Genomic DNA, 26,888 nt, shown 5'->3' on the forward strand with positions numbered 1-26,888 from the left:
TGTCCACTGTATTGCCAGGGAAGTCCCTGTGGTTTTATATTGATTGGATTCATTTATATTTTCTCCTCCAATTCCTATTTTTTTCTTTCTCAGTTTTAAATTATGTTATCTTGCTGAAGGTCCTCTTAAACCCTTTGAAAGCAAATTGGTATATTTGGATAGAAGGCAAATTAAGTATTGTTCTTTTGAAAGTCGAAAAGGAAACCTATTTAGGTTATATTAAAAAATAATGCTCCAGAAAGTAAATTTCTAGTGACTCAATGCCCTTTTCCTGTGGTTTTACAATTAACCTTGTAGCTAGTTATTTTCTAATATCTGAGAGTCCAAGTAAATTGTAGTGGCATATAACTACACCAGCATGATTTTGTCTGTGCTCCGGGCCTGCCATTACTTAGTAGGAATGACATTTCATAGAATTACCAAAACCGTGGCCAAAATGCATTATTGCCAGAGTGTAGCTGTATCTACAGACTTCTCTGGGGAGTGGGCAAAGATTTTCAGTCTCCATTAAGGCAAATAAATATTCTTGGTCTATGCTCAGCCCTGTGGGGAAATAAAAGAAATGTGACCATAAAATAATTAACATTTGCATTTGTCTAACAAATAATTAATAATGTTCTTTCATATAATGATATTTAGTTTAATTTACAAAGTGCTCAAGTGGAATATACATCATAAGCTTAAGTAAGAATCAAATGCAGTTAAGTATTTATCTGTAGACGTGTGATAGTTTCACAATTTATAATTGATATTATGCTATTAAAGAATCAGAGCAGACATACTCTTATGATTTTTATTTAAATCAAGTAGGAATTTCCTTTCTTATATATTCTTTGTTGCAATGTAGTGTTATATAGAGGTCATGTAGAAGTTTTTGCATGTTAATAATTTCACCAAATTTCCCTGTTTGAGTTTATTCTTTTAAATGTTATCAAGTCCTTTTCTTCTCCTCTATACTTTCAATTCAGTTTCCTAAAATTGAAATTAACCAGTGAAAATACCTTTCAAAGATGCTTTATTACATCTTTATGGTGCATTTACTCATCGTTCTGTATTTAGAAAGTTAAAAATAAAAGTATCTGTGAATATCATGGCAAGTCCTATAAGTGCCTTGAGAGTTTTTGCAAATTAATCCAACAGGGCCTCAGTCTATTTATCTTGTAAATATCACCATCACCTATCTTTGCACAAGTAGTTCCTCATCTCCTTGATGCCAAATCTCAAAGGCTTTCCAGTATTCTGAGTGGCAGTCCCCGAAAATAGACCACAGCTTCACTCTTCAGCCAGGATAGCTGATCAGGCCCAGCTGAATCCTAAGCCCTCAGAGAGCACTTCAGTTCTAAAGTAAATGAATCCCAAGTAGGTGAAAAAGGAAAGGGAGACATGCTAACTGGCTAGCTACAGACCTCTTCTCAGATTTGTCTCATATTTGTATACCTTACAAAACAAGGTACTTATTTAGTGTCTCTTTTCTTTTTTTTTTTTCCAAACTGGTCTCATCACCAGGGCCCACAATGGTCACTGCTGTTAGACTGAACTAATATTTTAATCAGATTCAGAGCACTGCAGTAGACCACTGATTTGTCTTCCCACAAGTCTTTAATAAATAGGGAGCAATAGTGATGTCCCAGCCCTAGAGTCCCTGACTATTTTACTTCATCACAGGTATTTTCTCTTTATACTCTTGTTTAACTTCACTGGCACTGCTTGACACTGTTGGAATAACAGCCCAAGAAATCTCCATCTGTTGTCTTCTGGAAACGATATTACTTCTATATTCTAGGGTAATGACACAATCCTTGAGTTTCCAAACCAATGCTATGTAATAGAATGATTTAATCATATACCTCTCCAAAATGAACTACATATGGGCTTGAAAAGCTAGTATATATAGTATTTGAAATGACATAGTATCTATTTTCTCTCCTGAAAATTGTTGAGAACAGTATTTTGTCTCTTCTTGTCTTTTGGTTTAGTGTTCTGCTCAGTGTGGCCTTGGACAGCAAATGCGGACTGTGCAATGTCTTTCCTACACTGGACAGGCATCAGGTGACTGTCCAGAAACTAGTAGACCTCCATCAATGCAGCAGTGTGAAAGTAAATGTGACAGTACCCCCATCTCCAGTACTGAAGGTAAGTTCCCCAGTACCTCCAGTACAGATGGTAAGGGGACTGTAATCTCTAGTGATTTAACTGTATTGATTTACAGGGTTCAGAGAGCCCCATAAAACCACTGTTGTATTGTGTTTGCATAGAGTAATTGTGAAAGCTACACATGTACTGGATATATAATCAGGAAACCTAAGTTGTTTTTTTTTTCCTGACTCTTCCACTAACTGTATGACCATATTAAGTCACTTAACATTTCTGGAGCTAAGTTTACTTATCTATACAATGAAAGACTGGAATGGAGATAATCTCTAAGGTTCTGTCCAACCTAGCATTTTATGTTTGACTTGTGCTAGAAAGATAGAAATGATTTCTAATGAACCAAGCTTGAAAGTAAAAACTTCTGTTTCTTTTTGGCTATAACAATGGATTTATGCTATTGGAAAGGTTAAATTCTTGCTTGTTATACATATAATGAAAGCATATGTTTGGAACGTCTTAGGTTTCAAATACTAATTTTCTCATTGAAGAAAAATAGAAGTTTTTTACAGTTATTGTATAGCTGTTTATGTAGGAGGACAATGTCTTCAGACTCGGAAAATTTTCTGTTACATATGGGGAAGTCTCTGTATTAACAGCAGATACCCATCCAAATTCTGAACTTTCTTATATCATATTTAAATGAATGTACTTTGTTTACTCAATCAGGCATCCATTTGAAATCTCCTGAATGCTACTATGTGCAAGGCACTATCACAGAAACTGGAGAGTCCAAAGACAACTGTGGCATAGTCAGGAAGTTTAGACTGCCTTCTCATATATAAATATCTGAAGCATGAATTTTAATTATGTAAGAAACCCAGCTATAGGGCTCTACTTAAAAAAAAAAGATAAAGAGCTATGCTGAGTATAATTTGTTAATACTTATCAAATGAAAATGATATGGTAACTAATCTATTAAAAAGAGATTGTACCTTTTGATAAAAATCTATCCAGTTCCAGGGATATTTTTTAATCTTATTTTTCAATATTTCCATGAGGAATTTCATTTTAGGAGGAGCAAGCCTCTTGCATGACAAGATGCAGAAAACTTGCATCTTTGCAAGTGGCCCGTTTCTTATATCTGAGCAATATGAAAAGTGAAAGTGTTAGTCGTTCAGTCATGTCTTGACACTTTGTGACCTCTTGGACTGTAGCCCTCCAGGCTCCTCTGTCCATGGAATTATCTAGGCAAGGATACCAGAGTGGGGTGCCATTTCCTTCTCCAGGGGATCTTCCCAACCCAGGGATCAAACCCGGGTCTTCTGTACTGCAGGCAGATTCTTTACCATCTGAGCCACTAGGAACCTCCCTAGTGGCTCAATACAGTATACTTACTTTATAGTTTACTGTTTCGAAGAAGTATAGCTTTACCCTACATCAATTCAAAATCACAATTTTAATTTGCAGAATTTCTGGCTGTAATGCCATCTCCTTTTTTCCCTTTGGTAAGGGATATTCTATAAATCTAGCTTTCCTTCTCTTGAGAAGGGCTCAAAAATCTATGACAAACAGAAGTACTTTTCATAGCAAAACTATTTTCCTTAAATGATCTAAAATTTAAAGATTTCTTTAAGCCTTGCAGCAAACAAGTCTTCATCTATTGTAAATTATTGGCTATCAATCAGTTCATGTGGGTTTGGGAGTCTGTTTTTCAGAGTTGAAAGATAAAATATTAAGGTGGGAAAGAGGATATAACTATCATAGTAAAGTATGTTGGGTATTATGTTAGGCCCTTTATATTTATTATCCATTATATATATCTCATGTACATAAATATCTATGTGTATTATATAATCATGATAACAACCTTTTGAGAGTTGGTATTACTGATGAGGAAGCTAAGGCACAGAGAGAGTGACTTACCCACATTACAAGAGTAGGATGTAGAAGAGCCAGGATTTGAACATATATTTGGAAGAGCCCTACCTAGGACATATCATTTTCAGTTACATATATATGCTGTTTGTAATTTACTCTTAAAATCAAGAATTTTAACATGAAAACAGAGCTTCTGATTGTGAAGTACAGAGACTTCTGGCATGACTGTCAACGGATTAAGGCTTAATAATTGTTGAAAGACCTGGCTTTTTGACATGCCCACAATAATGTGTGTTGAAATTATATTTATAACTTTATTTTAGGCCATTTTAGTAATTTCTCCAAACAGTTCTCTACAGTGGATAATTATTGTACATAAACTTTGCAGCTGAAGATGTAAGGCTGTTTTTATAGTGAGAAGAATATCTTTTGCAACTGTACTTATTTCTGCCTTAAAAAGATCCTCTTAAAATGGGTAGGTTTAATCTGATATTTCTTGGATTATTTGGAAAAATACTTCATAGTTATTTCTATCTGGCCAAATCACCTTTTGATCACCGTAATCTGAAGTATGCAGTTAGGACAATATTTTTAGCCTTCTCAGTAAAGAAGGAAACTTTTAGGAAATTATTAATCCTGCAAAGTATGACTAATCTTAAAATTGTTATTCCCTAAAGCTGTTGACTCATTTAAGACAGGATAAAATTAGAATTAAAGTAGAAATAGTATAGCTGTTGTAACCTGTTCTGTGTTCTCCTTAGCTTCCCAATAGCATATATATTGAGTATATTAAAATGTCTGAAACTATCTGATCATTCCATCAGAAGCTACTTATTGAATGCTTGCTGTGGCCAGCCTCTGCCATTTATTATGGAAATTCAAATACACTTGTAAGTTCATAGTTTTACAGGGTTTTACAGGGAAATACTTCTTTTAAAAAAAAAAAGCAAGATGGAATGTGTTATGTGGAACCATTTACACAAATGCTAAGAGTGCTCACTGATGACTCTAATGTTTGGATCAAGGCAAGCTTCATAGACTAAGTGGTCTGTGAGCCAGTTGTAATCTGTAGTTGGAAAAATACAGATGAAACAGTTGATTTAAGTCATAACTTGTCATCCATAGAGATATGAAATGCACAGATAATACGGATTTCAAAAAAGAAAAGGCTCTTACATGAAAGTAATGTGTAAGAGTGATCTGATACGGTTTCTGGAAATCAGATCAAGGAGAGAGGAAGTCGCTCTTACAAAGGGGAAACTGGGAGGAAGGTCCAGTTGTGAGGGAAGGTTACCCAGGTCAAGTTCTGGTTATCGCAGGGGGTAAAAGAGGACTGCTTTTTTCTACCAGAGTCAGGTTCCCTTGTTTCTTAGAAAAGGGGCTAGTGAGAAGCTAGTTCATCTCTACTCCAAGCAGGACAGAGTAGGACTGAGGAAGATCTCTTGGGAACTAAAAGACCATCTTTCAGTGGGATCTCTATGGGTAACATGAACCACTAATAGAATCTTGATTATTGTTTCAACTACTGAAGTTTAGGAGATGGTTCCCCTCCTGATATCTTATTTTAAAATAATAAAAACTTTCAAACATACAGCAAAGTTGAAAGAAGTTTATAATGACTATCCACCATCAGATTCTATCATTAATATTTTACTGAACTTGCCTTATCACAGAGAAATATATCTGTCCATTTGTCAAGCGATGGTGTTTAAATAATGTGCTTTCCAGTCATCCAACCAATAAATTCATTTAATTTGCAAATATGCCTACCATGTACCAGCCACTGAGACTACAAAAGATTCCTGTCCTTGAAGGAAGCACAGTTTAGTAGGGGTGACAACATGCAAACAAATAGTTTTCACCCTATGATCAGTACTGTGATGGGGTAGACAGAAGCTCCCAGGAGTACAGAGAGGAAGGGGGTATCAGCAGAAGCATCACTGGGCAGGGCACTGGAAGGCGAAACAGTTGGCCGAGAAGATGTTGAGATGCTGGGCATTCCTGGCAGAAGGTGAGTGTGTGCAGTCACAGAGCGGTGGAGTCAAACATAGTTCAGTATGGCTGCAGAGGGTGGCAGATGAGCAGGCAGTGGAGATGAGGCTACAAAGAGACAGGGACTTGGTTTGGGGGGTTCCTGTATGCAGTGGAAGGAAGGTAAGACTCTATCTACCAGTTCTGGGAACAAGTGAAGGAAATCGGGGAGTGACAGACTGACAGGTGTATAAAGGGGCAGAGGGAAGATAGCCTTGTGTGGGAGAAGCGTTTACAAAGTTGTGCCAAGAGTCCAGGCTAGAGATAATGAAGGCTTGAACTCAAGCAGATATGGTAAGGATCAAAAAGAGGGCAATGGTGACAATCTAGAGGCTGGAATGGTGAGGGAGATGGGAGGCAGGTTCAGGAGGGATGGGACATGGGTGTACCAATGGCTGATTCTTGCTGATGTATGAAAGAAAACCACAAAATTCTGTAAAGCAATATCATTCAATTTAAAAAGGTGGCAAAAAAAGAGGGTAATGAATTGAAAAAAAAAAAGGACAAAATAGAAAGGAGAAGAAAAAGACACTGATGAACAATTGGACATAGGAATGAGAATATGTTGTGGAAGTATTACATATGACTCTCAAGTGTCAGATGTAGGGAACTGGTTACTATTAATCATGGTATGGAATTTAAGCATCTATATGGAAATTAAGCACATTAGTCCCCCAAAGCCATAATAAAATAATGGAATTTGAATAAAGTTTTAAAAAATAAAAATAAACAATGGAGAGAGATTGAAGAAATGGAGGAAGGTTAAGGCAACAAAGGGTAGTAAGAGAAAGAGAATCAGAAGTGGAGCATCAAAAAATTAAATGGTGAGAGGGAGCTAGGAGGAAGAAGAAGGAAGATACAATTTGCCACGTTTAACATCTGCTTTAGCTTTTTATTCCTAAAAACCTTCAGCTAAGAGTAAAGGCATTATAGGTCTGATTTTGACAGACTGCCACTGATGAGGGTAACACTACATTGCTGCTAAGAGTGAATTACAGACACACTGGGTATCACTGCATTTGAAATACTACTCAGAGTACTTTTTCAAAGTGTGTCTGGCAGCTGAGACTAGCCTACTCAAGCTCACCTGAAATTCTATCCCAAATGCCATTTTATTCATCTTTATGCAGTTTCAGATTCCCTTGTAGTTTATATGGTGAGTCTTTTCAGCTTCTCAGTTGCACAAAGCACTCTGTCATCTAGTATTTATTGCTGCCAGGTAATGATTCATGGTGTGGAAAGGTGAGCAGGAAAGGTGTGGCTAGTGAACATTGGTTTACCAGACCAGGCTGTCTAACAGTGCCTTTGGCGGGTCTCAGTCCCCCTTAAGTAAATGACTCTGAGCTGCCTAAGCAGCTCCAGCAATCTCCTGAGATTCATGGAACAAAACGGCTACTGAATTTGGGTTTTAAGGTGGCATCTGATATATTAAAATCAGTGAAAGGAATGAATGGTGAAGGTCATTTGGACTTTGAGTTCAAGCAGGTGAGGAAGACCAGACATTTTTGTTGCCATTTTAAAGAGCTCATAATCCACCATAACATTCAGGGTCACATTCCTGCTGTCTAGTTTGGAGGGAATCCTGGATTTGTATTGGATCAAAGCACCTCAAGTTGACTGTGGGTGGCATCCAGAGAATAAGACTGGGTAAGAAGAAACCAAGATAGTAAAGAGAGAAAGAAATGGCTCAGTCCATGGTAAAGTGGACTCAAAATGAAGTCCCATAGTTGATATTACCTTGCTCTACTAGTAAAAGTCAGTGGACTGTTCCCACTGAAATGAATGCTATCAAATTCCCAAGCAAAACGTGCTATTTCATCCTTTTCCAGTTTGAATATGTAAAATACTAAGGACTCAAGTATAGTTTATCAGGAAAAGTATGCTGATTTCACATCCCCTACCCCTGACTCCTGCACCATACCTGTACATGCATAGCCTTTGCCTCTCTCTTCTCACCAGGCTCTGCATCTCTATGGGCTCTTTGACAAAAGTACAGCTGGTTTTACTTTTGTAGTCCAAAGGATAGACCCTTAGATGAGAGTCATAACTCTGCTTACTGTATTCCCCCTCTGAATTTCATAAAGAACTTACAGGCATAGAGAACATGCATTCTCCAGAGAAAAATCCTGAATGGTCCAACTTGGTCATGGAAGAATATGTCCTATGTATCCCAACTCCTCCATTAATAGAATTTAAGCCTGATTTAGGCAGGCTTGGCAGTGTTTTATGAAATAAATATAGGAACACTGCATTTCAGGAGTTGCTCTTATACTCCTTGGATTAAGTCAAGCCATCAAAGTCACAGTGAATCTCAATCCATTTGCATCCTAAATTCATAAGCTTATATTCAGTGTGAGTAGTTCAAAATCATGTCTTTTAGGTCAGAGTTTTGAAAGATTAATGTAAAGTACCTGGGGAAAAACCATTGGCACATCAATGATAAGTAAATTCATGTGTTGCCTATGAAACAGGTTGTCTAATTTTATTGTTCAACTCTACCAGAACCCAGATTACCAGTGAGACCCACTCCAGCATACCTGGCAAGTTACTTAAGAGTCTAATAGTGGGTCTAATTCATATCATAAGGCCTAGAAGCTGGCTTTCAGCCCTTGATATATCCCTAAGTCTCTCTGAGAAGAATTTAGAAATAGTCCATAAATTGTCCCTCCAGAAATCTCTCACCTTGGATAAAGTAAAAGTTTATTTTAGGGCAGGGACGTGAGAGGAGATGTTAAAAAAGGAGAGACTAGTTAGGTTCACAAAATATTTCCCAGAAACCACACTCTAAGGACCTCTCACCCTTCTAATAGCCTCAGAAGAAAAAAGATAGAAAGAGTGTCTTCTCATTCTCCTCCCCAGAGAGTGCTTAGCTGGTACATGAAGATAGTAGAAGAAAAATATCAGACTCTGTCATCTTAAAATCTTTGACCTGCTAGCTCAGATTCCACTGCTTTAAAAGCAGTAGATATAAGTGTATCTGCATGAAGAAAACTTGATAGTAAAGACCAGACCTTCAAAGTAGATCAATTACAAAGAGATTATATTACAGAAAGATTCTACCTAAAAAAAAAGGATTCCTTTCAGTAGCTTTCCTAGTATAATTGTTTATGTCAGATTATGTATTACTTGGGTATAGAGACACCAATTTTTAGATATTTTAGATATTAGCTAGAAATCAATGTCAACTGAGGATCATTCAGAAATCCAGTCAAAACATAGCTGTCATTGTTTTTTTTTTTTAATATTTACCCCTTCTCTTGGATGGCAGAGCAGACCTCCTAATAATGATGTCCCAAAAGATTGACTTATCAGAGTTATCAGCTGAGAATAAGTATTGACAGGCAGAAACTCTTTTGCATTAAGATGAGAAGAATGCTGCCAAAATAGAGTAGTTTTGGAATCAGAAAAACCTGAGTTCTGGTCCCACTTCTTAGACCAACCCCCTGTGTGACACAGGATGAGTTTTGTATGTAGCCTTTTTGAGCCTCAGATTTTCCATCTGTAAAAAGCTGACATTTTACTTACTTAAAATGATTGTTGTTGTTGTTTAGTCACTAAGTCATGTCTGACCCTTTTGCGACCCCATGAACTGTAGTCCGCCAAGCTCCTCTGTACATGGGATTTGCCAGGCAAGAATACTGGAGTGGATTACCATTTCTTTCTCCAGGGGATCTTCCCGACCCAGGGATCGAACCCACATCTCCTGCATTGGCAGGTGGATTCTTTACCACTGACCCATCAGGGAAGCCCACTTAAAATGATTAAATATATATAAATATGTAAAACTGCCCAAGTCAATGCCTGGGATAAAGGAAGCACCTGATAAATTATTTTTAATGTTATCATTACTAGATTAATCCCTCATGGACTTAAAAGACAAAGAATGAAAGACTGGTCATTGGTTGATCTTCTTTGATGAGCAGGTTTTCACCTCTCTGAAGACCAATTCTTCCAGTGTAGGTAGTCCCTAGGCATCACTATGAACAAAGCTAGTGGAGGTGATGGGATTCCAGTTGAGCTATATCAAATGCTAAAAGACGATGCTGTGAAAGTGCTGCACTCAATATGCCAGCAAATTTGGAAAACTCAGCAGTGGCCACAGGACTGGAAAAGGTCAGTTTTCATTCCAATCCCAAAGCAAGGCAATGCCAAAGAATATTCAGACTACCGCACAATTACACTCATCTCACGCACGCACTAGCAAAGTAATGCTCAAAATTCTCCAAGCAAGGCTTTAACAGTATGTGAACTGAGAACTTCCAAATGTTCAAGCTGGATTTAGAAAAGGCAGAGGAACCAGAAATCAAATTGCCACCATCTGTTGAATCACAGAAAAAGCAAGAAAATTCCAGAAGAAACATCTATTTCTGCTTTATTGACTACACCGACGCCTTTGACTGTGTGGATCACAATAAACTGTGGAAAATTCTTTAAGAGATGGGAATAGCAGACCACCTTACCTGCCTCCTTAGAAATCTGCATGCAGGTCAAGAAGCAACAGTTAGAACATGGAACAACATGTTCACATGGAACAACAGACTGGTTCCAAATTGAGAAAGGAGTACGTCAAGGCTATATATTGTCACCCTGCTTATTCAACTTATATGAAGAGTACATCATGCAAAATGCCAGGCTGGATGAAGCACAAGCTGGAATCAAGATTGCCGGGAGAAATATCAGTAACCTCAGATATGCAGATGACACCACCCTTATGGCAGAAAGCGAAGAAGAACTAAAGAGCCTCTTGATGACAGGGTAAGAGGAGAGTGAAAAATCTGGCTTAAAACTCAACATTCAAAAAACGAAGATCATCACATCTCATCCCATCATTTCATGACAAATAGATGGGGAAACAGTGAAAATAGTGACAGACTTTATTTTCTTGGGCTCCTAAATCACTGCAGATGGTGACTGCATCCATGAAATTAAAAGATGCTTGCTCCTGGAAGAAAAGCTACAACAAGCCTAGACAGAATATTAAAAAAACATAGACATTACTTTGCTGACAAAGATCCATCTAGTCAAAGCCATGGTTTTTCCAGTAGTCATGTATGGATGTGAGAGCTGGACAATAAAGAAAGCTGAGTGCCGAAGAATTGATGCTTTCAAACTGTGCTGTTGGAGAAGCCTCTTGAGAGTCCCTTGGACTGCAAGGAGCTCCAGCCAGTCAGTCTCAGAGGAAATCAATCCTAAATATTCATTGGAAGGACTGATGTTGAAGCTGAAGCTCCAATACTCAGGCCACCTGATGTGAGGCACTGACTGACTGATTGGAAAAGACTCTGATGCTGGGAAAGTTTGAAGGCAGGAGGAGAAGGGGATGATAGAGAATGAGATGGTTGGATGGTATCACCGACTCGATAGACATGAGTTTGAGCAAGGTCTGGGAGTTGGTGATAGACAGGGAAGCATGCCGTACTGCAGTCCATGGGGTCACAAAAAGTTGGACACAACTGAGCGACTGAACTGAACTGAAGCAATCCCTAGAAGGTAAAACCATAATATAGGAATGGAATCTTCCTCAGGGCCCCTTCTTCACGGGAGCCCCTGGCACTCCATCAATACTGAGTGTCCTTCCATAGCCCAAGAATCACCATTTACTATCTCATCAAGGCCCGTTATCTGCTTGGCAGTCTTCAACCCTGGTACTTACCCCAGATTACTCCTCACCTCATCATAATTTACCTGCTCTCTCTTAAAATCTTATTGTTAATTTACATATTCATGGCAGTGAAGAGCCTATATATTTTTGACAGGGATCCCAGAGAAATAATACAGGATGGTTGTTCTCAAATGTGTTATTGGTAGCAGTAATGAGAGCTGATAAACTGAGTGCTCACTCTTGTGCCAAGTCACACGTGTTGTAGATGTTACCTCATACGAGCTTCACAACATCCTATGAGCTTCGTTTCACAGATGAAGAAACCGAGGTTTAGAGAGATGAAGTTATTTGGCCAAGGACAAACAAATACTGGGAAGAGGCGATGCTGGAATTCACCCCTGGATCTGCCACTCTCACCAGTGATACTCTCAGGTCCTGGGATGTCCCTGCCTCCCTAGGCTTGATCCTGCTCCTAGGACCCAAATGAATTCCTGCTTTCAGTCAAGTTACTTGGAATCAAGGTAGTTGAGAACTACCTCAGAAGAGGTTTTGGGAAGTTCAGAGGGGTACATCCTGGCAGTGGGCCTCCAGGCTGCCCCTAGACTACACATAGCTCCAGCCAAAGGGCCATGCTGGGACCTTTGTGTCCCAGGAGCTAAATCCTGAATATTTTATTTGTAATGGCCCGAATGGGTGACTGGTTGGAGGAAGAAATTTATGAATATTTAATTTATGAATATTTTGTTTCATTCATTATCTACTATTGAATCAAATTCTAAAGTCTAAATCTAAAAGGAAAATCTGTAAATTTTCTTGTATTTTGCTCATCTCAGAATTTTCCTGGTTCAGAAACTCTTCAACAATGGAGTAATGAGGGAGCCTGAGAAACGGCTACCACATCCAAGGAAGGCAGCAGGCGCGCAAATTACCCACTCCCGACCCGGGGAGGTAGTGACGAAAAATAACAATACAGGACTCTTTCGAGGCCCTGTAATTGGAATGAGTCCACTTTAAATCCTTCCGCGAGGATCCATTGGAGGGCAAGTCTGGTGCCAGCAGCCGCGGTAATTCCAGCTCCAATAGCGTATACTAAAGTTGCTGCAGTTAAAAAGCTCGTAGTTGGATCTTGGGAGCGGGCGGGCGGTCCGCCGCGAGGCGAGCCACCGCCCGTCCCCGCCCCTTGCCTCTCGGCGCCCCCTCGATGCTCTTAGCTGAGTGTCCCGCGGGGCCCGAAGCGTTTACTTTGAAAAAATTAGAGTGTTCAAAGCAGGCCCGAGCCGCCTGGATACCGCAGCTAGGAATAATGGAATAGGACCGCGGTTCTATTTTGTTGGTTTTCGGAACTGAGGAAAAAAAAAAAAACAACAATGGAGTAATGAGCCTCCCAATAAACTTGCACCTCAGGAAATATTCTTTGTCTTCATACTGACTTGTGTCTGTAGGACAGCATTTTCTAAGTAGTAATCTAAGTATCGCATCCTTGAGAAATTCAGAGCACCACGTACTTGTCATCTGGTGGTAAAAGGTAGTAATAACTAATAGTAGTAATAGTAATTCAATATTTTACACTTACTGAGAGCCGATAACCATACTATGCACTGTGCTAGGCAGAATCATTGGATATACATGCTACTTGTGGGAGTGGGAACAGTCATCTTTCCTATTCACAGGTGAGGATGCTTAACCTCTTAGGCACCGAGAGGTTAGGAAATTTGTTCAGTCATAAAGTTTGTAAATAGAAAGCTGGTCTTAAATCCAAGTAGTCTGACTACTAATTTTATTTCCTTGTACTGTTAAAAGAGCCAGTTCTCCTCTATCCATTTATCAACTAAATCATTTCTGTATTTTGGCAAAGAAGATGAAAGCCAAAGTTTATTTGGAACTTTAAGCAGTCCCACCAAACCCTGTTACAGTGCGTGAGAGTGATGGTCTCCACTGAAGGGCTACCCTATTAGGATGGCGTTTTGAAATTAAAGATGAGTGATATTATATCAGCTTTCCTCATCCTTTCAGTTCATTTCAGTCACTCTTTGCAACTCTTTGCGACCCCATGGACTGCAGCACACCAGGCCTCCCTGTCCATCACCAACTTCTGGAGTTTACTCACACTCATGTCCATTGAGTCGGTGATGCCATCCAACCATCTCATCCTCTGTTGTCCCCTTCTCCTACCGCCTTCAATCTTTCCCAGCATCAGGATCTTTTCCAATGAGTCAGCTCTTTGCATCAGGTGGCCAAAGTATTGGAGTTTCAGCTTCAACATCAGTCTTTCCAATGAATATTCAGGACTGATTTCCGTTAGGATGGACTGGTTGGATCTCCTTGCAGTCCAAGGGACTCTCAAGAGTCTTCTCCAACACCATAGTTCAAAAGCATCAGTTCTTCAGCGCTCAGCTTTCTTTATCATCCAACTCTCACATCCATACATGACCACTGGAAAAACCATAGCCTCAACTAGACGGACCTTTGTTGGCAAAGTAATGTCTCTGCTTTTTAATATGCTGTCTAGGTTGCCTCATCCTTTATGCTTAGCTTTTCTCATCACTTTAATAACTTCACTATCTGGATAATATATTCCTCTAGGTAACACTGATACAACTCTTTTTGTACAACACAAAACAAAAATATTCTTTTTTATGGAAAATCTACAACACAAAAATATCCTTAGTCTAAAATTTTGGGGTTACTTTTCACTGATCGTGACAGAGAAGAAAAAGAAAATAACAGGTGACCTCCAAATTAAAATATATGGAGATACTTTCACCTCAAATTCAAACTTGATTCACCAAACATCTGATTTTTTTAGCACAAAGTTTAAAGAAATTTTTAATGTCTCTCCTACCTTTTTTCAGCCAAAACTTAAATTTATTGAGAATCTTAGTATAGAAAGTTTCTATTCCAATTTATAACAATTATTCTTTTTGAAAATCAGAACTCAAGGGAGTCCTATGGTAGCAGAGCTTATGCTTTCAGAAGATTAAAGGTTACAGTTTAAAATTTTAAGTCTTTCACTGAAAAAGCCTTAAAAGTGAGGTCAATAAAATTGTTACCTTACTTTTTAATAATAATGACTAGAAATTTTTCCATTTCTTTGCATTTAATTTTCCATGTTTATCATATGGCTTATGTACCATGCATATGATCTCTTGAACTTTAGTGGATTTATGAAGCCAAAGAAAAAAACAGGCAAATAAAGAAACAACAACAACTCTGTTCTGTTACACTAAACATTTCCCAGTGTTCTGCCTGATTCTAATTACCTTAAACAATTTACCCAGGATGCTTCAGTATAACCACCTGGAAAAATGAGGGTGGAACTTTGATCCTGGGAGGCATATGGAAATTTAATTACTAGATTTACAAAGTATTTTAAAACCCCCAGGTAAAATTGACCAGAGAACTGGAGAAGAATATCCTCATTAGCAGTAGTGGGGTTATATGGAATGGTGGGAGTTTCTGAGACTCAAAAGCCTGTGTCTATTTTGCTACATTGGCCCCTCAGCCCCATCTTCTACAACCAGCCTCAAGGGGAAGTGGAGAAAGAATCATTTATTCACCTTCTGGCTGCAAGAACTGCAGATTTCAACTGTGGCAGTTCTAGCACTGAGGAGAAAACACACATAGGAAAAAAGAAGGCCATGTCTCACTTCCAAATTAAAAAAAGACATTTCTACATGTTTCCATAACCCACAGACTGCTGCCATTTGAGGCCAGCCCCCTCCAAGTTTCCCTCTTTGTCTCATGTCGTTGCTAAATCTAGGCCACTGTCAGCAGTCCTTTTCATTCACCGAGGCCGTCCCCACACCCCACAGATGCAGAGATTCTCTGGAGACATGTGTACTCTGGTATCAAACAATGCAACTCATGTTTGATTTTGGATAACCTTGCACTGCTGAATAAAATAACCCTTGAGAAAGAAGCAATAAAAGCTCTGTAAGAAAAATGACTCATGTTTCCAAGCTGTCTAAAGTGATCACTTATCCCAACAAATGGTAATTCTTTCAAGACACAGTGGGCATGCACCATACTTATAAAAGTCTGGGAGAAAAGCCTTGCAAATCATTTTTTTTTAATTCGTGTTAAAATGTATCAAAAGAATATTTCTGGTAGGGTGTACCAGACAGGGTATGCTTGAAAACAAAAACCACATGGAAGTGAAAGCCAAGGTGCTTTGGCCCAGGGAGGCAGCAGGGTGGGGTGGGGGAGGGGTCCCTGCAGAACATCCAAGCTTATTGTTTATGTACTTGTTTATGTGTCTCTAATTGTTTTCCCTTTTCTTCCCCCACTTGTTAGAGTGCAAAGATGTGAACAAAGTGGCTTATTGCCCACTGGTGCTGAAGTTCAAGTTCTGTAGTCGAGCATACTTCAGACAGATGTGTTGTAAGACCTGCCAAGGACACTGACCCACGGAAAGCCAGAGAGAGCGCCTTGTCATTTCATCGTGGAAATGTATCCATCACAGAGAGCCACCCAGAGGAAGAGGATTGATGTCCTTGCAAATGCATTACCCTGTGGAAAACGTAACCACTGGTCAGCCCTAGCTGACAGGATTTCAATATTATTTTAACTTCTGTGAAGTGGGATTTATTGATCCAAAGTGCTGGACACGGTAGTAGGAGGGAATGCCAGATTGGAGAGATCCAAACAACACAGGGAGACTTGCTTACTGTGGAACCTTTGTGTTCTTTCGAGTAAATCCAATAGCCTGTTTACCTCCTTGGACCATTAAGATAATTTTTATTATGGACTTAGCAATGACACTGAATCCATTTGTGTTTAAAACTGTTTAAAATGTAGCTGTTTTGACTTGGTCAACTATTGAAGTAAAGAAGATTCAGAAATCTTAAGTCATAGCTTAAAAATATTTACTATACTTTATCTCACTACAACAGCACCACAATTTAAATTCTAAAATGGGCTTTGAACTGTAATTTAAGGAACAATTATAAATCAGAAGTAATGAAAGTTTGTATTATTTTTCTTCATTCCACTTAATTTCCTTAGGAATAATCCCCCTGTTCTGAACACTGCTGTGAGCCATATATAAACTATATTAAACTGAACAACAATGAAGGACTTAGTTTAAAGCAGTGCATCAGTTACTGCGGCTGTGCAAGTCTATAAATTCACTGCTCAAAGACTGTGGCCAACTTGCCATTGTGCAAGTGAAGCTGAGATTTCCATTAAAACTTTAAGAGAAAAATATGTCAATTTCATGCAGAAGCAGACCTGGGGTATGGTAGAGACTGAAGTACCAGGCCTTTTGCTGCCAGCACACAGGCTGCCTCAGTTCTCATTTGAGTCACCCCAACTCACTCGTGTTTACATCCTCTCCAGCCACAGACCGGCTTCTGCCCTGTTGGATCGTTGCATATGCATGCTGAGCTTGCTGAGATGATACCATGCAAAAGACAGACTGGCTCGGTGACAACCAGGCAGACCCTTTTGCTGACAATTATGATGGGTTCCAGATGTCCCTTCTTTGATATGGCAGAGGGGCATTTATTTATATGAGAGCAAGTGTGTGTGTGTGTGTGTGGGCGCTTTTGAGTGTGTGGGTAGATGAGTGTGCTTGCACATAGATGTGCTATTTCTGTGAGTTCTAAGGTAGGCAAGGGACAATAACCAAAGAAGAAAAACTCATGAAGACTAGAGATCATAAAGCATCATTTTAATAGTCACCTAACCAAGGATTTTGTATTTTTTATGGATACTCTGAATGTCAATTAAATGTGAAACCCAGTTTCTTGGGTAGCTCAAATTCTAGAATCAAATCCACCTAAATTAAATTGACTAGTTCACATTTTCCCTGTCCACAAGTTTCACATCACGCTCATTAAAAAGATTTGACAGTGAGATTTTTTAAGAAGAGAAACAAAAAGAGGGTACTTGCTTATATGAATATGTTGTACTTGAACACTTGCAGCAGGATCTTGACGAATGTGTTTTGTGTCCAAAACACGAGTGCACCATGCGACACCAACACCTCAAACTGAAACCAAATGGCTACTTTGCAAGATACTCCTTGCAGCTAAAGAGTGTGCGTGACTTAAACCCTCACTGTGCTCTGAAACGACGTGTCAGGTGTATCATACACCGTGACCTAAGAATGGTTGGTTAGGTTTTTCAGAAAGGAAGAGAAACTCATACTCTTCAAAAACCAACCTAAACGTCAGGTTTGCTGTGGACAGGCAGCCTGGGACGTTTATTGCTCGGCATGCCCAGTCATGGTCGTCTGTGTCTCCTTGCCTGCTTTCTCTCTCAACACCACAGCTCACGTCCCTGAGTTTCCAGAGGGGGCTGTTGACAGTGGACGAGAGTGGCCAGTGCATCTCTCTCTGCTGCCTTGGAAGACAGCCCAGGTGCCACCTCAGCCAATCAGTGAAGGGCAGGCAGCCCGCAAGCACTGACTTCCTTTGGTCCCTTGCAAAGAGCAGTTAACTCGGTGCTAACGTGCCTGGTGAAATAAAATAAACCAACAAAGGACAGGTGGTTTCTGTGGCACCTTTTAGACATAGGTTTGCTGTCAGGATTTGCTTTTTTCCAACGTAAATACCAGCTTATGTTTTTATTTCAAGAAGATTTCTTACATTGCTGACTAGAGGCTCCTTTCCCCCTCACCCAGGAACTAACATTGTAAGGGCCGTAACCCTGGGCCCCCTGCAGCTCCCCAGCTGGTGCAGCGGCAAGGCCAGGGGGCAGAGAGCACCTGGAAACAGCATCAGATTACTTTCTGGAAAGATCCAAGCACAGAATATACAACAGGACTAAGCTTTCGATTGGCCTCGAATTTATACCTGACTGAGAAAGTCATATTCCATATCACATCACAACATTGCTGCTGCTCTCTCATCCATCACCTGGCTGCATGATGCCCTGTTCCTAAATATTAACAATAGGATTGTCTATGGAGGCTGAGCCACCCTGGCAGGCCCTCCAAAAGGAGTGAGCTATGTGGGCTACTTAGAGAAGCCTAAGGAAACTGGTACCCCATGACTGAGAGCAGTATCTGCCACTGCATAGAGACCCACCAAAAAAGGCAAGGTAAGCGTAGCCAACTGACTCCCTGAACAGTCCATTTCATTAGGAATTTTATTATTTGAGTGAATGTCACATAGGTATCCTTAATAATACAGAATGAAATTACCTTTGTATTATTGTGATTAGTTGTTGCTTATTTTATATTCAGTATTAATGTGGTACACTGTTACTTTTTTTTTTTTGCTTTGTAAATTATATTCTAATTTATTGCCATGTTTCCTAACACTTGTTCTACATTCAGTCTCCTGCTTGTAATGAAAATGAAAAAGTCATTGTAACACTTGATGGAGTGAAATTCCACACCAGGCACAGATTTTTTTAACATAGATAATTTAGTAAAAATAAAAATTCAGCTTGTAAGAATGATTCAGATGGAAGTTGTCTATTCCCTGAAAAGCTGGTATTAAACTCACAGTAGGAGAACGCTCTCCCTTGCAATACCATACTGCAGTGAAAGTGAAATGGAAGCGTTTGTCACGTCTGACTCTTTGCAACCTTGTGGACTGTAGCCCGCCAGGCTCCTTTGTCCATGGGATTCTCCAGGCGAGAATACTGGAATGGGTAACTGTTCCCTTCTCCAGGGGATCTTCCCAACCCAGGGATCAAACCCAGGTCTCCTGCACTACAGACAAATTCTTTACCATCTGTCACCAAGGAAGCCCCTACATTGTCTAAATTTTCCAGGAAGTGTCTGGATTGAGATAACTTGCTGCATTCTTTTTTCTTTTTTTGGCCACACTGCGAAGAATGCAGGATGTTAGTTCCCTGACCGAGGATCGAACCCGCACCCCCAGCAGTGGAAGCTCAGAGTCTCAACTGCTGGACTGCCAGGGAAGTCCCACTTGTTGCCTTCTTATTACCCTCCTCACGATTACACCTACTTGTATGTCAGTAACATCTAAATGCAGGCCTTGGTTATTTCTGGTGGGCTATATCCCCAGATGCCACCAGCCGGCTGCTCTAAGGCCAGAAGGGAAGTCAGGTTGGCTCCTGCCGCGTAACTTTAGTCACACGGCCCACAACTCTTCTGCCCTCTCCTTTTTGCCTTACATGTAAGCTCTTTAGCATAGACACAAGGTATTTCATTGGAGAAAGGGTGCTGAACAAAGAGTTTATGCTTGAAGGGTTTTTCTATTCATATTCGACTAGGAACAAGGAACATGATAAGCATACTTTGCTACCTTCAGATGTTTCCTCTTAGGCTGAGCCACTTTGCTGAACTGGGGGACCCTATCATATGGAAAGGCAACAGTTAATAGGAAGCTTAGCAGCTATTAAGTTGTCCCTCCTGCATGCTTAGCTATTTCAGTACTTTCATAATGACAACTTCATCAATTATATTAAAAGATGTGCACTGTCCAAAACATGTTTGTGCTTTAAGCCACTCACTCCCATATCCCTACCCTACACATTCAATTGTATACGTTAGAGGGAATCAAATAAGGTGATTAGATAGTCCTGGGGGGTGCTTCCTGAAAGTCATCTTAGTAGCTGAAAACACGTGAAGTATTGTGAATGCTCAGTTAATAAGAAGACCCTGGCACCAACTATTTCAACCTCCCACTGCATCTGCAAAGATTAATTCTGCTACTATGGGTCAGGGAGGGGGAATATCAACCAAGAAATGTCTTGCTTTAGCTTTGATTCCTCAGATTCAAATCTGTCTTTTCATCTACAGTTGTTTTCAAGCTTCTGGTTAAATGTTTCTCTCCTTGTGAAATACCTCACTGTCACTATCTTGCCTAGGGTACTGATCCCAAGGACAGTCTGCCTTTCTAAAGATTTTGCCACTGCTGGAGGAGCAGTGGGACCCTTCAGCCTTATGCTCCAAGAGGCCAGGTGACATTTTTTTCAAGTAAATTAGGAAGAAATTTGGGTATTGATCTTGGTAACGAAAATAACGTGAATTTGTGTGGCAAGAGTAAGATTCATTCCTTTTAAAAGAAGGGAAAAGAAATGTAATTCAGGGAGGAAAAAAAAAAAAAAGTCATAGCCCAGAAGGACTGGAAAATTCTAAATGAGTGGTCACAGAAAAGAGATCACTCACTGAATTTAGAAAGTTATATTATTTTTGCAATTCTGTCTCATTCATATCATCAGAATGTGTGGACTAAACTAACACATGGTTTTAAAAAAAGCAGCTGTTCACAATGGTTTTGTGCCTTAGACTTCAAAACCTCAGGCTGGAACTTAAAAGGAAAATGGTCTCTTCTCCCGTTTCTTTCTCAGAGGGTTATTTCTAGCCTCGTTCATCCCTCATTTCATCCACAGATGATATCTGAGGCCAGAAATGAAACAGTGGTTTGAGGGCTGGCTCGGCTCTGTGGAGCAAACCAAGGTTATGCCTATATTGTCTCTTGGTCAGTGGCTTTTCTTAGCACTCTGAAAGCCTTGAACTCTACAGGTGCTTCTTAAATTTTTGACTTGGATACCTTGCCTTACCAAGAGGTTTCACATAAAGAGGGGCAAGGCCTCCTAGAATTCAGAGTGCTTCTTCAGGTCAGTGGCTCAAAAGTTGGTGGCCTCCACCAGCCCAAGACTGATGTAGTTCTTGGGAGGCCTGCTCTGTGGCCCTGGCAAGGGCAGTTGTGGATAGCAGGTTACCGTATGGGCTCACAGAGCAGCAATTATAAGATGACGCCCCTGAAATCCCAAGCAAACATGGCCACAGGAAGTTCCATTCCAGGCCAGGTGTGCCCACTGTGTCTGGAGACTGGCATTAGCCATGGGCATTCATTGCTGAGGCCCTATTGTGACCAGGTTCTGTGCTAGGCGCTTCGCTTATGCTGTCCCGTGGAATGTTCTCTCAACAAATCTGTGAGGACAACACTGTCAATCCCCATTTACAGATGCCAAAACTGAGGCTCAGAGAGGTTGAGTAAGTTACAAATAGTCACAGGCCAGTGAGGAAATGTCACTTCTTTGGCACCTGACCCACCTCTGGGACAAGGAAGCTCCTCTACCAAAGAGAAAACGACTCACCAGGCCAGAGGCAATGGGGTCCTACTTCCTGGGAAGCAGTGGGCCCGAGGCCATGGGCGGGGCCTCAGGGGTCACCGAAGGGTGAACTTTGGGCTCCTGTCTGGTAGGTGGTGGTGTTCACTCTGAAAATTCCTATGTCTGGTGACAAAATTACAGGTGGGGACCAGAAGTGGTTTCCGAGCCTGTGGTTAGAGTTCGTGGGAAGAGGAGGAGAAGGAAGGTCAAAGACATTGGAGGATGTGGCGGCAGCCAAGCAACGCAAAGGCTGTCACCGCTCCTGAGGCGTCCTGTTTGGAACCACGGAGCCTGTCCCTGCCTGACAGCCCCCCACGCCATTTCTAGATGAGCCAGATGGCCTTGCTGACCCGCATCCACTCAGTTGGAGCAGAATGAGTCCCGTGTTGGCTTTGGGGTAAGTTCTGAAGAAGGATGGTGGTGTTTCAGTGTGTTTCAGTCAGAGCAGGACCATAGGGACTGGAAAGCCCAGGCCATGGGGCTGCTGCCAGAAAGCACATTCTTTGACCTTCTGTGGTGGGTCCACAGAGTGGAACCAGGTGTTCTTTTAGCCCATGCCAGAATGTATTGGCTGTCCGACTGGCCACCTGCCTCCACCCCACCGACAGGGCTTTGGCTGGCCCCCTACCAAACAGCTGTGCTGGGGGCCACAGGTGGCCGCCCACGCTTGTGCCCAGGCCAGCAGCTGCATCGGCCTGACTCAGCCTAGCGAGAGGGACCTCATGCGCCTCTGCCCTCCACCCAGCTCCTCCCTCAGCCAGGCCACTCAACAGGCTGCGGAGAAGGAAAACCGAAGTGTACATAGACTAAGGACTTGCTTCTGTGGTCCAAAGGCAAGCAAAAAGCATGCTGTTCTCTTCCCCTTCTTTCAATATCATCAACTTCGGTATTTTATTTTTAACCATTCAAATCCAATATAAATGAATCAGCATGTAGTTCCTGTTTGTTGCTTATGTTGTTGTTAAAATAAAAAAACCTCCTGATGCTTTGTATCTATACAAATGTAAAGGCAAAGGAGGATGACATCCAAGTTAAAAGAGATAATATGTACTTATTAGCTAGATAGTAATAAGCATGGCTTGATATTTTTAAAAAACACTCCCAGAAATTACTAAAATGTGAGTTTGAATTAAAATGGGTAGGGGAAAAAAAAGTTCTCACAGCTGACCTAAATGCAATAAAGACAAATTTAAGAGCTTTAAACTTTGAAAGAGAGAAAAAGTAAAACTGAGAAACTAAATACATTTTATTTTGAGATTTAAAAGAGGAAGTGTATGTTGAAGTTATGAAACAAGATAATAACCTGGAACAGCCACATTTAGCTTTCAGGATTTTCTGAATGCAGGCTGGGTCAGGAAGACGTTGTTATTTACTGTGCCCAGGAGCCAAGTCCCCACCAACGTGGGAAGCTCCTGCTGAAGGGAAGGAGGAGGGGCCCCACTGTTTCATTTTTTCCCGTATTTAATCTCAACTGCAGAAACCGCATGTACCAGCTATCTCCTATGTCTGGCTTTTAAAATCAATACATTAGAATTTAACTCTCCAAATGAGTGCTGTTCCCTTCCATGTAAGCACTGGAGATCACTCTGTACTCATCCTAAGAGCAAAATCATCACTCAAAGCGGTCTTAAAATTGCTTGTTTAGACTATCTCCCCAAGTAAGATGGATTTGATTTTCACAAAATTTCAAAACCAGATCTGATGAGTAATTTGCATATAATCATTTTGGCTACAAATATCTTCTGTCTTACAAATTGACCCCAGGTGATACCACAAAAACAACTCCAAATACGCTTTGAGCAAGTGACTTTTTTGAAGGATTTCACTCATTTGGATGCAAAAGTGCTGGTGTTTTGTCTAAAAATTATTGGCATTACTTTATAATACAATTTAAGACTGACATAATACATGCTTTTGCTAAATGTCCCTATTTCCAATTCTAAAATTAGCTGAAACCTGGACCACCTAACCTGATGTGTTATCTATTAGGGAGAAGAAAGACCTCTCTGACCTCTTAGAACTGAGTTAACTCTTAAATACAGGAAGCAGAACCACCTCTCAGACCCTGGAGGTTAGCATACAGCTGTCCTTTCAGGATTCCCTTCCAGAGGGCTAATTAACCAAGGTCTATCAGCACCGCTAGCGAAGCTGCCGCCAAGTGCGCAAGACTGGGTGCTCTGCTTCCTCACCATAGGGATGTGCCACAAGTTTACACAACTGTCTGTGTGTTGCATTCCTGCAGCTCAAGTCATTTCCCATTTTCTTAAATGATAATTCCAAAATGAGCCTTGTCCTCTGAACTGAATTGGCTGCATGTGGGGCTGACAAGCCAGCACTGAGTGTCTTCGCCCTTAGTCTGCCTCCCTCCTAGAGTTTTCAAGGAAGTTGTTAATGATGTGTAAACAGATACTCAAACATATGGGGTCGACTGCTACTGTAAGGAATTCCAAGTGGTCTTTTGAAGAAGATAGTTACTCCCTTATTTATTTAACTTTGAAGTGTGAATTTTTACCATGAGTTTTTTTTATATATAAAACAGATACCCATGTAAATATCAAGACACAAACCAAAAAAATTTTTTCCCAAGATTTTTGCTGGAACATGCCTTAAAATTCACAATTTTTGTATCTTCTTTCCCACCCTCCCCCACCCCCACCAAAGTCTGGAAAATTCCATGGACAGAGGAGCCTGGCGGGCTATAGTCCATGGGGTCACAAAGAGGAGAACATGACTGGGCACACAACACTCCACTTCCCCACCCCCAAAGAGCCAGGTCATTTTAAATTCATACCCTCTCTTTCCAAACAGCTTCAAAAAGGCTCCTTGGGTGGCCAGGAATTCTTGTTCCTCAAAATTAGTGATGACAGCTATGGTCAGGGACACTTTTGGAGTCCACTGTCACTCCAAATCAAAAAGAAAACTTCACTTTAAACCTGCTTACAGTCTCCCCTCCCCCCCACCACCAAGAGTCTAACCAAATGGATCTTTTTCATCCAGTTCATGGTAATTAAGTTGCTGATAATTGCCTAGGAGAAAAGCTCTGACAAGACAGATGGGATCCCTTTAAGAAGTGTATGAAGAAAATAATAAGTGATAGTGTATTTATTTAATGTAATATGTTTTATAAAAATAAGGGGTGCTGAGAAATTAGAATTCTTTCCTGCACTGTTGAAGACATTTAATTTGATTTTTTTTTTTTTTTTTTGCTTTAGGCAAAAAAGTAAGTATCAGCTTTGTTTATTTTGTTTTATTTTGAAAATTTTCATGCATATGCAAAGAGCTGAGAGACTTGTTTAACTACTCAGCCTTCTTCACCCAAGTTCTGGCAGTTATCAACACATGACTAGTCTTTTTTCCATCTATACTCCTCTACTGTGGATTACTTAAGCAAAATTATTTCATCATTAAATATTTTAGAATATGGCCCTAAAAGATAAAGACTTTGAAAAGAGACCAGACTACTATTTTATAAACACTTATATTTTCATTGTGAAATTGCATTTGCTCTTTTTAAAACTGTTGTCCTCAAACTTAAGAAAGTAAAAAAACTGTATATGCCACTTAATGAGCACATACTGTATGCTCTATTCCAGGTCAGGTCGTATTAGTAGGGGCTTTCTGTCCATTATCTTATCATAATAATTATTGATTTTATCAAAGAGGAAACTGAGGCTGAGAGAGGTTGAGAGACTCATCCGCTGGCATGTCGTGCCCAGCAGGACTGTAGAAAACCAGGATTTATGAGAAAACAATTCTGTTACTGCCAGTGCCAATGCTTTCTTTGTTGCAAATCACATTTAGGAAGAGGAACATCCAACATCCCTCTTTGCTTGTTGGTCCCAGAAGAGTGGTCCAAAAACAAGGAACTCATGGAGAAAACAATCTCCCTCCTCTGGACCTTCTGGACCATGGGTGCTTCCAGACTGCGCTTCGTAAGACAGTGTTGCCTTCCTGTAACTGCCTTGTTGCTGCAAATGATTTCATCCATATTTTTTTTTACAATCAGTGAGTCAAAAGCTCCCCTAGTTGATGAAACTTCTCTCAAATTCCAACTCCACTGCAAAATTTCTGACTGTAACCATACGTAATTAACTGTAGCAAGTTCAGTGGTGTCATTGAAAGCTTTCTGTAGGGAAGTGTTGTGATGTTTGCAAATAGCTTTCAAAGAATTGATTTTTTTAAATGGGGCAGTTTTAGAGAGAGAACAACAATAAAGCAAATATAGCAAATGTTAATAATTGGTAAATATAGGTGATGGGTAAATAGGAAGAATGTTCATCCCCACAGAATGTGTGTGCCTGTGTGCATGTATTGCATGTGTGTACATGTATATGTGTGTTCATGTGCGTGTGTGTGTGTGTGTGTATGTTTAGAGAACATGAGAAGGAATGAGCAATGGCTTATTGATATCTCAGTTAAAAAAAAGAAAACTTAGTGAATTAATCTTTCCTACCCTTTTTCATCCTTCTAAGTAGGAAACCAAGTGAAAAGCAGGACTTGGAATCACAAGTCTTTCATGTAAGGAGTAGCCAGAGAGGAAAGCAACTGGGCTAAAACCCAATTCTGAGTCTTGGTCCAAAAATGAGTTTTTCTCAAGTTGGAGCAGCGGTTCCCAGACTTTCAGATTTCATGGACCAGTAAAATTTCAAACTACTTTGAAGACAGATGTAGAGTGGCTAATTTTTTGCTCTGCCAAGCAAAGACATTTTTCTAAAATCTATCCTTTCTAAGAGAAAGTATATTTGAACACTAAAAACATGAATACATTTTTCTTTACTGGAAGTTACTATCTTATTCTTATTTTTCCATTTAACCTCCTTTTCAACTAAGAAGGCTTTTAACTGCACCTATACAACACTAATGACTGGGCTTCTCTGGGGTGGCTCAAACAGTAAAGGATCCTCCTGCAATACGGGAAACCTGGGTTCGATCCTTGGGTTGGGAAGATCCTCTGGAGAAGGAAATGGCAACCCACTCCAGTATTCTTGCCTGGAGAATCCCCATGGATGGAGGAGCCTGGTGGGCTGAAGTCCATGGGGTCACAAAGAGTCGGACGCAGCTGAGCAACTAAACACAACACACATACAACACTGAGGGCTTCCCTGGTGGCTCAGTTGGTAAAGAATCTGCCTGCGATGCAGGAGACTTGGGTTCAATCCCTGGGTCAGGAAGATCCCCTGAAGAAGGAAATGGCAACCCACTCCAGTATTCTTGCCTGGGAAATCCTATGGACAGAGGAGCCTAGCAG

General features: G+C 40.4%; 1 protein-coding gene across 6 annotated transcripts in view; it reads left to right on the plus strand.

Moving 5' to 3' along the window:
* The window catches only part of ADAMTS6 (ADAM metallopeptidase with thrombospondin type 1 motif 6), a 283,080-nt gene extending 264,068 nt beyond the window's left edge, over nucleotides 1-19,012 (plus strand). For 4 of the 6 annotated variants that reach the window (XM_043887166.1, XM_043887168.1, XM_043887167.1 and 1 more), the window contains 2 exons: nucleotides 1,977-2,133; nucleotides 15,896-19,012. In XM_043887166.1, coding sequence (XP_043743101.1) covers nucleotides 1,977-2,133; nucleotides 15,896-16,005 — 267 coding nt within the window. In that variant the 3' untranslated portion in view covers nucleotides 16,006-19,012. Of the gene's footprint in view, nucleotides 1-1,976; nucleotides 2,134-15,895 lie in introns of those variants that run through there. The other 2 variants (XR_006337768.1, XM_043887169.1) reach the window with 1 other exon arrangement.
* Nucleotides 19,013-26,888: the final 7,876 nt, after the last annotated feature.

The sequence above is a fragment of the Cervus elaphus genome, chromosome 25, assembly GCF_910594005.1.
Source record: "Cervus elaphus chromosome 25, mCerEla1.1, whole genome shotgun sequence".
Taxonomy (NCBI): Eukaryota; Metazoa; Chordata; class Mammalia; order Artiodactyla; family Cervidae; genus Cervus; species Cervus elaphus.